General features: G+C 43.5%; 1 protein-coding gene across 2 annotated transcripts; it reads left to right on the forward strand.

Moving 5' to 3' along the window:
* The first annotated feature begins 1 nt into the window (after position 1).
* LOC110496023 (CDC-like kinase 2a) lies at positions 2 to 12,768 on the forward strand. Of its 2 annotated transcripts, XM_090208403.1 has the most exons (14): positions 171 to 313; positions 1,694 to 2,370; positions 3,305 to 3,504; positions 3,735 to 4,023; positions 4,864 to 4,954; positions 6,054 to 6,120; positions 6,864 to 6,980; positions 7,600 to 7,766; positions 8,318 to 8,412; positions 8,891 to 9,020; positions 10,293 to 10,375; positions 10,862 to 10,941; positions 11,231 to 11,321; positions 11,519 to 12,768. In XM_090208403.1, exons 2-14 carry the CDS (start codon positions 2,197 to 2,199, stop codon positions 11,705 to 11,707), a joined length of 1,773 nt encoding a protein of 590 aa, XP_090064529.1. In that variant the 5' UTR covers positions 171 to 313; positions 1,694 to 2,196; the 3' UTR covers positions 11,708 to 12,768. The 2 variants fall into 2 exon arrangements, with proteins under 2 accessions (XP_021427320.1, XP_090064529.1); XM_021571645.3 differs by lacking the exon at positions 1,694 to 2,370 and having other exon boundaries at positions 2 to 313.
* The last annotated feature ends 1,096 nt before the right edge of the window (positions 12,769 to 13,864 follow it).

Here is a 13,864-nt window from a genome sequence, read left to right on the forward strand (position 1 = left end):
CACTAGCTCGCACCTGAAGAAGGGTCTGGCCGGAAAAAAACAGTAGCTCTGTGGTCTGGCTGCGGCTGGAAGAGTGTTTTAATTAGGGGGTGTTTACTTGTGGGGAGCAGTGCTCGTAGCTTCGAACTATCCTGTTCTCGCGAGCTTACATTGTTTCTCTAAAGCGAAACAATGTAAACTCGCGATATCAGGATGGTTTGTACGAGGTTAGAGCCCTAGCTAGCTGAACCAATAGTGAGAAGTGAAAACTAGGAATTGAAGCGCAAACACGGATTTCCTGTGGGATAAACGCACAGGCCTGGCTGATATAACGGTAAAATAATATGGAAATACACGTGTGCACTACATTGTATTCCGGTTTCAGTGATATGTTGATCCACGCGAGTCCAATTATAGTCAGCTAGCATCAAAGCTAACGAACGCGAGTAGCTAGGTAACGCTAGGTAAAATGGCGGTCAAATTAGCTAGCTAGCCAATGTTATGCTAGCATTAGGGAGCTAGCTAGCCAACCGATCTAAATAACTATTAGCAAACGTTAGGTAAATATCAGAAATAGTTAACCAAACATTTATTTGAACAAAATGACAATTTATGCAATTCTTCACGAAAGCAATTCGTGTGCCTGCATTTCTGCGAAATATGGCGTCGGCTAGCTAGTAACAACCTACGTTAAGCCAGTCAATTCGACAGAATGTCGTAGCTAGTAGTGTGCTAGCTAGTCGGAGTCAACAAATTGCCATTTATCAAGCTACTTAGTTTACTAGTTGTCGAACTACACATTTTTGGTAATCCCATGTCTTTACCTATCACACTTAGCTAAACTGGCACAGTGATTAACTCACGACATTACTTAGTTAACGTTTGCATTTAGCCAGGTGACATCAACTAACTAGGTTGGCTTATTAGGTAACGTTATAAGGCCATCCCCAACTTAATAACAGTGCCTTCAACTATTCACACTCCTTGACTTTTTCCACATTTTGTTGTTACACAGCCTGAATTTAAAGTTCCATTTAAATTTTTACCCAATCATGTCAAAGTGGAATTATGAAATTTGTACTAATTAATTAAAAATGAAAAGCTTAAATGTCTTGTTTGAACAAGTTACATCAGTTGCATGGCCTCACCTCTGTGAAATAAGTGTTTACTAGTGGTGTAAAAATATTTTAAAGTACTTAAGTCGTTTTTTTGGTTCTGTACTTTATATTTTTGACCACATTCTTAAAGAAAATAATGTACTTCTTACACCATACATTTTTACAACCAAATACAACCAAAAGTATTTTGAATACTTAGTAGGACAGGAAATTGGTACAATTCACACAACTTATCAAGACCACATCCCTACTGCCACTTATCTGGCGGACTCACTAAACACAGGCTTCGTATGTAAATGATGTTGGAGTGTGCCCCTGGTTACCCGTAAAAAGGAAAATGGTGCAGTCTGGTTTGCTTAATATAAGGAATTTTAAATGATTTATACTTTTACTTTTGATACTTAAGTATATTTTAGCAGTTGCATTTACTTTTGATACTTAAGTACATTTAAAACCAAATAGTTTTAGACTTTTACTCCGGTAGTATTTTACTGGGTGACTCACTTTTACCTGAGTAATTTTCTACTAAGGTGTACTATTTGTGTACTTTTTCCACAACTGGTGTTTACCATGATTAAATGAGTACCTAATTTTAGTGCGTACTCAGCCCCCTCCTGTACTCCCTGTTGACCCATGACTCCGTGGCCACGGCACGCCTCCAACTCAGTTATCAAGTTTGCAGACGACACAACAGTGGTAGAACCTGATTACCAACAATGACAAGACAGCCTACAGGGAGGAGGAGAAGGCCCTGGCAGAGTGGTGCCAGGAAAATAACTTCTCCCTCAACGTCAACAAAAGCTGATCGTGGACTTCAGGAGACAGAAGAGGGAGTACGTCCCTATCCACATCAACAGGACCGCAATGGAGAAGTTGAAAAGCTTCAAGTTCCTCAGCCTCCACGTCACTGGCAATCTGAAATGCACCCACACAGACAGTGTGGTGAAGAAGGCACAACAGCGCCTCTTCAACCTCAGGAGGCTGAAGACATTCAGAAGAAATACTACTGCACTGTTGGAGCTAGGGACACAAGCATTTTACAGATGCACAATTGATAGCATCCTATCAGGCTGTATCACTGCCTGCTACAGCAACTGAAATGCCTTCAACCACAGGGCTCGGAAGAGGGTGGTGCGGTCTGCTCAACGCTTCACTGGGGGCACACTGCCTGTCCTCCAGGACACCTACAGCACCCGATGTCACAGGAAGGCCAAAAAGATCAAGGTCATCAACCACCCAGCCACGACCTGTTCACCCCTCTATCATCCACAAGGTGAGGTCAGTACAGGTGCATCAAAGCTGGGACCGAGAGACTGAAAAACAGCTTCTATCTCAAGGGCATCAGACTGTTAAATAGCCATCACTAGCCGGCTACCACCCAGTTACTCAACCCTGCACCTTAGAGGCTGCTGCACTGTCTACATAGACATGGAATCACAGGTCACCTTAATAATGGAACACTAGTCACTTTAATGTTTACATACTGTTTTACTCAATTCATATGTATATATGGATTATACTGTATTTTAGTCAATGCCACTCCAACATTGCTTGTCCCAATATTTATATATTTCTTAATTCCATTTAACTTTTAGATTTGTGTGTATTGTTGTGAATTGTTTGATACTACTGCACTGTTGGAGCTAGGGACAAAAGCATTTTGCTACGCCTGCAATAACATCTGCTAAATATGTGTATGTGACCAATCAGATTTGATTTGATCTCTGTACCCCACACATACAATGATGTTTAAGGTCCCTCAGTCAAGCAAATGAAACACAGATTCAACCACAAAGACCAGGGAGATTTTCCAATGCTTCACAAAGAAGGGCACCTGTTGGTAGATGGGTAAAAATAAAAAAGCAGACATTGAGTATCCCTTTGAGCATGGTGAAGTTATTAATTACACTTTGGATGGTGTATCAATACACCCAGTCACTACAAAGATACAGGCATCCTTCCTAACTCCGTTTCTGGAAAGGAAAGAAACCGCTCAGTGATTTCCCATAAGGCCAATGGTGACTTTAAAACAGTTCCAGAGTTTAATGGTTTGATGGGAGAGCTGAGGATGGATCCTCACCTGGTTTTCTTTGACTATTTTTCTTCCTTTCCCCCACCATGCAGCTGTTCTGTATCCCTTTCTTACTGAGTGCAATCCAACCCCTCACCAACGGCAATGAAATACCAAGTAACATGTCTTGTCATAGATGCCACACTCGAGGCGGTACCCGTCCTCAGAAAGGGCCAGCCGGAGCAGCTATCAAGACCGGGACAGAGACCGAGGACGCAAGCAGAGGCACCGCAGATCGCCCTCTTTTTCCTCTAGCAGTGACCGGGAGAGGGATCGGGACAGAGACCGAAGGGGACGGGGAAACCGACAGGAGGGAAGCTACGCTCGCTCCAGGAGGTCTGTTTGTATGGCTGTGTTATATTTGTGTACTTGCAAACAAAATAATTGGTATGTAAGCTTTTGTACCTTATGATAGTTTATCTGGTAGAAATGTTTGTTAAACTCTCAATAGGTTCATGTACCAATATCAAAGGGCACTGATGGCATTCATTGAATAACATGTAGCATGAGTTGGTGGTCAGAGACACCACTGCTCTAACCCATGGTGTTGGGCGCCTCTTTTGCAGCTACGATAATCGCTCGGCAGACCGCAGGCCATACGACCGGCGCTACTGTGAGGGCTACCGCCGCCTGGACCAGAGCCACGAACGAGACCGCGGAAACAGGGAAAGGGAACATGGAGGTGCACCAGCAGCAGCCGACGGCGGTTACTACGCACGTGACTTCTCACCGAGCATGTGCGACTACCGGAGGGGGCGCGAGAGGGAACGGGAGGAGTCGTACCGAAGGAAGGGCAGCAGGCGTAAGCACAAACGAAGGCGGCGTAGAACCAGGTCCTATAGCCCATCCTCCTCGGTGAGTACAGCCCGGCCCGAGCTTGTCCTTTAACCCTCCCGCTCCTTTCTATCTTTCTCTTCTCCTCGTCTTTCTGTCTCTCTACTTCTCTATTACCTTCTCTTGTCCACAGCTCCTGGACTTGGTAAGTAGTACAATCTTTTGTTTTGTTTTTGTCAGCAGGATTTGAGTAGCTGTTTTGTCTTAGTTAAATCCAGATTTACCTTCTACAGTCTTCTCATAAAATGAGTTGTGTAGTGAGACATTGACTGTTTTTGGACCCACGTGGATAAAGCATCATCCACATTCTCGCCTTCTGCGTTAATTAGACATAAATGAGAGAGAGGACCATAGGCTGGCATGTATCTATGTATCACTGATGATTTTAATCTTGAACTATCTTTTGCTTGATTGCCTTACCATCCTCTCATTTTATTTGTTTTCTTGGGAAGTACTCTGCTTCGTTTTAAGTGGGTAATATCATAGTTGATGTAGATATTTTTGGTATTTTCTGAATTGGCTTTTTGTTGGATGAATGGATGGATATGCAGGTTGCTTCCTTATTTGTAATAGCACAGGTTAAAAGGTAGAGGGGGAGAGAAGCAGAGGACAAAATGTGATCTTTGACTTGTTCCCTTGCACTATATCCCTATCGTTATATATTTCCTCACGTGGTGTCATACGAATCGCCCTATGACCACCACACCCACCTACAACCACTACGTCAACTACAACATCACCCTCCTCCTCCCTCCTCTACCTGTGCCGCCTTCCATCGCCGTGGCTACGGCTGCCCCCGAAAACCCCCTGTCCCCTGTCGGTCGTGTCGTGACCTGCTAATGCTGTGGGGGCTGCAAACAGCGGAGTGACAGCCGGACGCGGGCACTGAGTGTGAGGGACGACGAGGAAGGGCACCTGATCTGTCGGAGTGGGGACGTCCTGCAAGAGAGATGTACTCACTGCCACTACTCTATCGTAACCCTTCTCCATATGAGTATTTAAAACCATAGAGCATTCACTGACAGGGGAGTGCCTGATGATGATGCCATGGTAGAATGCTGTTCGCTCTAGCTCAAAAAGCGTGTGTGGATAGCACACCAAAAAAATGTTGAGGATATCGGTTTTAGATAAATACTGCTCGTTGTGTTGAGGCTATCTAGCTGTGGTTTTATATCAGAGATAGAGTTTTCCCCTAACACAACATTTCCTCAACTTCTTAATTGTCTCTTGCGTTTTAGTTTAAAGTCCAGGTCTAAAACAAATATTTTTTTTGTAATTCATTAAGTGGGAAAAGCAATTAGAAACGTTTGTTTGGAATAGTTTTGCAACCCCTCATATCTAGCCCTTTCCTTCAAAACTAACATGAGGCCTACCTAGTTAACATCCATAGGGCCTTGTCTGCGGTGTTGCATTTTTGACCTTTGACAGTGTTGCATCTTTTTAATGCTACACTTTATAGAAGTCTTTGTAGTGGTAAATTAAGAGCATGATTTGTATGCTTAAAAAAGCACAGTTATTATGATCCATGATCTCATAACACCCACCCACTTAACATATAGTCTTACCATTTTCCAGCTCGTATCCCTGGCATGACTTGTATGTTCTTCCAGTTTGAAACCAAATTTATTTGCTTAGCCTGCACATTTACACTTATTTCAGAAGTTTTGCTTGAGTGCGTTTTTCAATTACATAGGTTAACCAGTAACCCCCCCCGACACCCTTGCTCTAAAATAGGCACACCACCAAAACATCTGTAGGAATATACTTTTGGTTTTCTTTCCTATAGGCTGCTGGGGGGCACTCAAACATTTTCCCATAATTTGTTCTGGTAGTGTGTGGACCCCGATTATCATAGGTTATCTAGGACCGTGTAAAAGTAAACATTCTTTTTGGCATCCCATTTGTCCACAACCTGAAAAGGGGGATGGGTGCTAGTATTGAAACGCCTGTCACTTTTTTTTGCCTTGATGTCCCTGCTCCGGTCCACATGTCTAATTCTTCTCTTCCCTTCTTTCCCACTCTCTTTCCCTGTCTCTCTGTCTGTCTTCCAGATGAGATTGTCAGCACTCTGGGGGAAGGCACCTTTGGGAGGGTGATGCAATGTATTGACCATCGTCGGTATGTATGAAAACTGCTCTGACTGTTAGCTGGTGGCCCTTTTTTAAAGCCTCCGGAGTCCTATTTTTTTCTTTAAGTGTTCCCTCTACCTGCACTAGGTGTTTACTATTTACAAATAGTAGTTCTAGAGTTAGAGCCCTCCTCCTTCGGCTGATCCTGTTATTCTATCATGTCGTGGCCGCTTGCTATGGGTGTATTAGCGCCTGCACTTAGGCTCACTATAGACGTCTGTGTGCTTCTCTATGGGTCCTGAGTTTAGGGGGCTGGGCAATGATACCCCATGCAAATTTGTTCCGTGCTAATGTCCCTGCCTCTGCCCCCTGAAGCACAATACAAGTTTGAACTTGAACGCGATAAAGCCTAATTTCTTTTTGGTAACATAACATGTTGCATAATCAACATGCAAGGACAAGGGAATAGAATGTACTCATCACAATACAGTTTGCTTGTATGAAATAAGGTGGAATTTCATGGCTGAACAAGTTTGGACAAATGTATCATGTTAAAGAGGCTGAAAAATATTTTTTCAAAAGCTATCCTTCGGGTATCCATCTTATTATAGCTACCAGACCTGTGACACCAGGTTCCCAAGCAACAGCACTAACTCGGGTTATGTAGATGGACCTAATTTAGGGAATCACAGCTTTGCACCGCAAGGTATTCCCTCGTGTGTTTTGTGTCTATATTCATCATGTGTTGTGGTTAGTTATGTCTTTGTCATTCATACTGTATTTGTCTTACAGGGGAGGGGCCGCTGTTGCTCTGAAGATCATAAAAAATGTGGAGAAATACAAGGAAGCAGCTCGTCTGGAGATCAATGTGCTGGAGAGAATCAATGAGAAAGATCCGGAAAACAAACAGTGAGTAGCCTACTACTGACTCAGACCACTACAGTTTATTGTTCATTACCAGGGATTTTTCTCCAATTTAAATACTTTCTCCAAACAGTGTAATTACATTCATTTTCAGGAATGGACTTAAATGACTAAAATCGGGTATGAAGTATGTAGAAAAGATAATGGACCATTATATTTAGAAATAATATAATCTTTGAGAACTCACAGTCACCAAAATAAAAGCTAGACAATCAAGAAGACTTGAAAATTACAATTTAGAGGTATTGATTTTATTAGGTTTAACACGTTGAGCTTTAAAACGACACCATTTTTCTCTCAGCTCCATGGTCAACTGTGTAGAATTGCAGGAAATGAGCTTTTAAACTGCAAAAATATCTCTCGGCTCCATGGAGAAATATGCATAAAGTTGGCTTAATAAATGCAAACCTTTCTCTACATCACTGAGATGGGGTGGCCTCAGAAATTCAGCCTTGCTTACCACGCCCATTGCCACACCCACCACCTAAGCCCCCCTTTTGATCCTGAAGAAAACCCCTAATTACACAGGACCCTGTGTCATTTTGTTTTTATTGACTTATGTTTACATTGTTAGTTATGTAACCCCTCTCATCTTTCCTCCCAGCCTGTGTGTGCAGATGTATGACTGGTTCGACTACCACGGCCACATGTGTATCTCCTTCGAGCTGCTGGCCCTCAGCACCTTCGACTTCCTCAAGGAGAACAACTACCTGCCCTATTCCATCGCCCAGGTCCGACACATGGCCTACCAGCTCTGCCTGTCCGTCAAGTGTACGTATATATTTATTTGTATATATAAAAAATATTGCCTTTATTTAACCGGGTAAGTAATTGAGAACACATTTTCTTTCACAATAATGGCCCGACATAAGTGCAAAAACTAGCAGTCAACTAGTCAATTGTCACTCCACAGCCTAGCTGTCAAGTGTAAGTGCACACCGATATTACGCTACTATCTTGTATTTATTGCTTTTGTTCAACCAGATGAGTTATCAAGAGCACATTCTCTTTAACAATTTCAACATGACCTACCAACTGGTCATAAGTCTCACTCCAACAACCAATGCCCTACATAGACCCCTATCACTACCGTGACACAAGCCTTCATTCATTCCTTTTTGTTGATTTAGCCATCCCCCTCCTTACTCACCTAGAGAGGTAGGAATTGGACTATAAGGCCACCATTGTTTGCAATAAGAAGTCTTTAGCCACATGAGGGCATCGTTGGTTCAAACACACCTATCAGAAGAGTGTTCTTTTCGTTGACCACCATCGAATGTGAATGGCTGTTGGGATTTTAATTGTTTTTTTCCCCCTCACAGTTCTTCATGATACCAAGTTGACGCACACAGACCTGAAGCCAGAAAACATCCTGTTTGTCAATTCCGACTTCACTATGACCTATAATGTAGAGAAGGTGAGACGAGGAGTCGGGCCTCAGGATAATAGGCTTTCTGCAGAGCCTGTTTTGCTTTCAGAGGCTACATCCCAAATGGTACCATATTCCCTAATAGTGCACTACTTTTAACCAGGGCCTGTTCAAATGTAGTGCTCTATATAGGGGAAAGGATGCCATTTGGGACACAGGCTGAGTGTCATCGCAAATGCTTTGGCAGTCAGCTATTGCCTGAAGTGCAAATGACAATTAGACCTAAATGTACCAAAACAAATGGGAATCATTTTCAGTTTGGATACAGGTATGGTTTAATGTCAGAAGCATGAAAATAGATAATGTCAATGTTACTAGATATCAGGACTAATCAAGGTATCATTCATTGGCCAATTGTCTAAAAGTTTAGCTTTACGTGTTTGAAAAAAAAGTTGCATTCTGCCTTTTATTTTTAACAAAACTATAAGGTTCTAAGCCATGTCCTTTTTCACCTTCCTCCCTACAGAAGCGCGACGAGCGGACAGTGAAGAGCACGGACGTACGGGTGGTGGACTTTGGTAGCGCCACATTTGACCATGAGCACCACAGCACCATCGTCTCCACACGGCACTACCGCGCCCCGGAAGTCATACTAGGTGAGTGACGTTTCAGAGTTAGCCCTATCTTCCTTCAGGCCAGTTAGCTGAACAATTGGATGAGGACTATTCTAAACTAAGGGTGGTGTAGCCACTACATTGACAATGGACTGCTATAGTGTTATGATTATTATGAATAATGACTAAATGATGTATACATTTAAGGTAGAATTATAACTAACAGAATTCTACCCTGTCTTTCTATAATGATAAATAATGTTTGTTCATTAGGAAGGGGTTATGTAGCATAGATCTAGGAAGAAAGGAATGTATGTGTGTGTCGAAAGAGAACAGAGAGGAGCATTAACCTATGTTTGAACCGACCTGGCTGTAACTCTGGGGAGATTAGATAAGACAGGGAGAGCCCCTCCAGAGCTCTCGGATCTGGGGGAGACTGGAACTGTTAGCTTAGTGGTAATAAACTGTGGTGAGACTTCATGAGAATATCCAAAGGTTGGTGTGTATGCATGTGTGTAGGTAGGGTAAGAGAAAGTTATAAAAGGAATGTCTTTGTATATGAACAGCAGCGCTCTCGTAAATAAACCTTACTGACTAACTGGCCTCTGTATATTTCATTTCAATAAGAACCTTACAAATTCTTAGTAATAGACAGTGTTTTAAGTGAAGCTCAGTTTATGAACATTAAAAACAAAATTCACATGACATATAGTCTGTCTGGTTGGGCTATTCTAAAACAGAGGGGGTGTTCCTTAGCAGTGGCATTAACTGCCATAATCTGCCAGTTCGGTTCCAGTCAGGTAGACACTGAACAGCAACCCACAGTCAGACATTAAGCACAGTTGACTGGCTTTGTACTCACTTTGCAGTACATGAGACAATTAGTCGAGTGTGCTTGCTCAGAGTTGAGCTGAGTTGATTGTCTTTTCACATACTTTCAAAGCTTAATGTGTAAGCTTACCCATGGTCTGTTATGTGGCCTGTATGAGTCCTTGTTCTATTTAAAGAAGCTAAATCTTCACCCTCTTGATCTATGATGCTAGTTGTGAAGTCACAACCAATGTTAAGGCAGAAAGCTGCTGCTGCCGAAACTTTGGTCGTTGCTTTTGATAAGTCAAAGCACTGGAGCAAGCGTGTGAGGCTAGGGTCTTACATTGAGCTTTTTCATTGTTTTATTAGTTTCCACCAGCCTACACAGCACCAATTCAGATGGAGTATCCCAATTGACAATACTTTTAGTCCAGTATTAGGCTTAATCTGTGTCCGGGAAACCACCCCCAAAAACATTTACCCATTCTGTGTTTTGTCCTGTAGAGCTGGGCTGGAGCCAGCCGTGTGATGTGTGGAGCATCGGTTGCATCCTGTTCGAGTACTACCTGGGCTTCACCTTGTTCCAGGTAAAGCCCCACTTCCCTTCCCAATCCCATACTGTCTGTGGCGACAGCTGCCTTCCAAGATTACTCTCTGTGTCTGGTCGATTCGGGTTGTCAGGAAGGACTGAACAAAGCCCAGAATGGCTTTCGCACACACATAAGCAAACACACACACACTGAGCCAGAGAGCGCAGCAGAGAGACACATAATCCAATTGGGACCAACCCTTGGTTGACGTTGTCCTCCGTGTTCCGAGTTCTGCCTGGCTATGCTAACGCCATAGGTGATGGCGCTCTCATACTATTCCACTCATTCTATTCAAAGCTCTCAGCATTTATGGCCAAATTTTACTCTGTGCTATCAGTCAAATTGTTGCAAGATAGATAATGGTGTGTGTTGGCATCGGTCTCGTTGCTGATATCCACAATCTACATTTATGGCCATTTATACACTGAAAGAGATGCAATTAAGATTTACCTTTGCTGTCTTGTTTGTTCATCCCTCCCTCAGACTCATGATAACAGGGAGCATCTGGCCATGATGGAGAGAATACTGGGGCCGGTGCCCTCCAGAATGATACGCAAGACAAGGTCAGAGCTCACACATACACACACGACCAGGTGCATCTGTGTAGTTGCAGGTCAAAGTCATCCATCACACACACCCATAGTGTTGCTTTGTCTAGTTGTTGACGCAGAGCATCAAAGTGAAGTTGTATGTTTATGCCACATCAAAGGGCCTGTTGGGGATCTTTGTCTGTGGGTATTGAACCCTATGGCAACTCTTCCATGCTGCTGCCCCTGCGCACACACTGTTTTTATCTATATATGCCGCTCTTCCTCAATCTTTGCAATAATTTCTCTCTCCCCTTTAACTCAGGAAGCAGAAATATTTTTACCGTGGCCGTCTGGACTGGGACGAGAGCTCGTCAGCTGGGAGATACGTGAGGGAGAACTGCAAACCCTTACGGGTAAGAGAGCAGCTCCTTGTGTAGCACCCCACTACTTATCTTCCTTCCCATTCACCCCCCCCCCCCATGTCGGATTAACCAGGGATTTCTGATATCAACCTCTATTTAGACATTATTGAAATGAACCCTAACCCCAAATATAGTATTCACATTTTCCTGATTTTCATTATGTTGATCACATCTCTGTATGTTCTCAGAGGTACCTGTTGTCGGAAGCCGAGGAGCACCATCGGTTGTTTGACCTGATTGAGAGCATGCTGGAATACGAGCCCGCTAAGCGCCTGGCCCTGGCAGACTCCCTCAGACACCCTTTCTTCGAATCGGGGACAGCAGGCGATGCAGTGGGGGGGAAGAGCTGGGAGGGCAACCGCGACATCAGCCGGTGACCCGGGACCTCCACAGACTCTTAACGATAGAGCGATTTTTCAGGTGGAGCAGACCGATACGACCACTTCAGGCGGTACGGCCAAATTTGATGGACCTTATCAGTCTGTCTGAAATCCCTTGGCCATTCATCACAGCATGGACCCATTTCCTCCTGCTTACTGTACTGCCCCCACCCATCTCCACAGTTAGGAGAGAGGCTCATGCTGGCAGCTAGAAAACCAGAAGGACTTCAGAAAAAGACAGCCCTCCTTTTAGTCCTCTCGGCTTCTGCTCCAACAGAAGGCATATGACCAAGAGGGGAGTTTTTAGCCCAACCTTAGATTACCCAGCTCCAGTCTTCCGCATGTAAAGGAAAGGACCGGCCTCGTGTAGTGGAACACTAGTGAGAGCAAGAGAAGCCTTGCTCTGAAAGCCAATATCGTGACCTCTTCATTTGAGGTGAAACGCTTGGAGAAGAGGGGCACTGTCTTGTATTTATTTGGAAACTCTTGCCACAGCTATCAATCTTGGCTAATGTTAGCCAATCGACTGGCACGTTTCGTCAATGAGTGATTGCCACTCCACATTTATTGCTTATATAGGCCTCTCCTATTGATATAATATATCTACTGTATCTCTGTTACGTTATGCAATGCTTCTGAGGAGAGGGATTGATGCCATATTAATGTAATAATAGTATTCACAACTGGACATGTTTTCTCAGCTGGTCTTCGTCTAGTCTGGGGAAATGACAGACACTCACAAATCAGACCCCATACAACAAACTGCAAACTGCCTTTTACATGTGTGATAGTATCAGGCCTGTGGTCTGAGATGAAGCACACACAGGGTCATAATAGTAACGTATGGAATCCCAATGCCACAGGCACACAGCAGCACACAGTTTACAGTATTTATTATGAGACGCTACCGCTGTTCATCTCCTCCCTGTACATTTATTTTTTTGTATAAGATTTAAATGTATAAAACTATGTATGATTGTCGAATTAAAGTTAAGTCCTCCTTTGCCAAGGCTTGTAGCGCTGTTGGTTGAGTTATGGGGAGGCGTTTTTCTCCTAAATACTCGACTGTGTCTATGAACCCTGATTTATTTAATGACTGTAGTGTGTTTTGGCCAATGATATAGAAGGCTGTCAGGAAACCCTTGACTGACCCTTGCCTATTGCTCTATTTAGTAGTGTTGTACCATCAACTCTGCTGCTGCCTAAATAGTCTAGATGAGTAGTGTTAGGACATGGGCTCTGAAATGATCTTCTCACCCCTATTAGAGGAGAAGGACCAATGTTCCCCTCCGATGCGTTTTGAGAAGGAGTAGAAAGGGGTTTGCAAGAAAATATTGAGATTCACCCATGGCCACTCTGTAAAGTCTGCCGTGTCACCCACAGCAAGGGCCAAGGACAGGAGGATCAGCTGTGGCAGCCATGCAGGAGTACCTACCGCCATGGGTATTCATCCATCTTTCAGTAACTCCCTGGCCTGCTTTCCCTCGCTCCCTCATCTGCTACCATGAAAACTAGAGCACAGCCTATACAGAATCTGTAGATGTGTGCCAGTAAACTAAGGTTAAGTTCACTGGGTGAACTGAACAATTAACCTTTAATAAACGTCTAGCTATAGAAACAAAAAAATAACCCAGAAAATACGTTTCATTGGATTTTGTACAAACAGTTTATTTCCATCGGTCAAAATGACATGATCATGGGTGGTGGGGATTGAGTGACTTTTGTGCTATTTGGGTACAAAGTAGTGGATGGCTGATGGCTCAAGGTTGCACCAATGAGTCACTGTCAGCTTCAAATGGCAGCTATGCTAAAGAAAAGTGGATATCCCCTTGCTGACATTGAAAACAAACGTGATTCATGCCTCAATGCGGTCTTCCTCCAGACTGTGGCTTCTCTCTGCCCCCTCTCACTCTTTACTTATGGTCAGAAATATCACCTGGCAACACAGGCCTATAACTACACTGACAGTTCATTAAACTAACCAAATTCAAATAATGGGAATGGGTCATTCCATGTCATTGAAAACTACATGACATGATACTTGTTTCTTTCCTACACTAGTTTGTTTGCATCCCTGTAATGAGATTAGTGCTTATGTCTTCAGCTAATTTGCCTGAGAAGCAAGGAGACAAGGCACTTTACCGGACAAATGCG

The sequence above is a fragment of the Oncorhynchus mykiss genome, chromosome 18 (assembly GCF_057628025.1).
Source record: "Oncorhynchus mykiss isolate SJ-2025 chromosome 18, ASM5762802v1, whole genome shotgun sequence".
Lineage (NCBI taxonomy): Eukaryota > Metazoa > Chordata > Actinopteri > Salmoniformes > Salmonidae > Oncorhynchus > Oncorhynchus mykiss.

Bases quoted from the DNA above. Each gene is read 5' to 3' on its own strand.
- LOC110496023 (XM_090208403.1), top strand. From the start codon at position 2,197: ATGCCTTCAACCACAGGGCTCGGAAGAGGGTGGTGCGGTCTGCTCAAC. The intron at 9,021-10,292 runs GTGAGTGACGTT...TTTGTCCTGTAG, and splicing joins CGCCCCGGAAGTCATACTAG to AGCTGGGCTGGAGCCAGCCG. The intron at 10,942-11,230 runs GTCAGAGCTCAC...CCTTTAACTCAG, and splicing joins AGAATGATACGCAAGACAAG to GAAGCAGAAATATTTTTACC.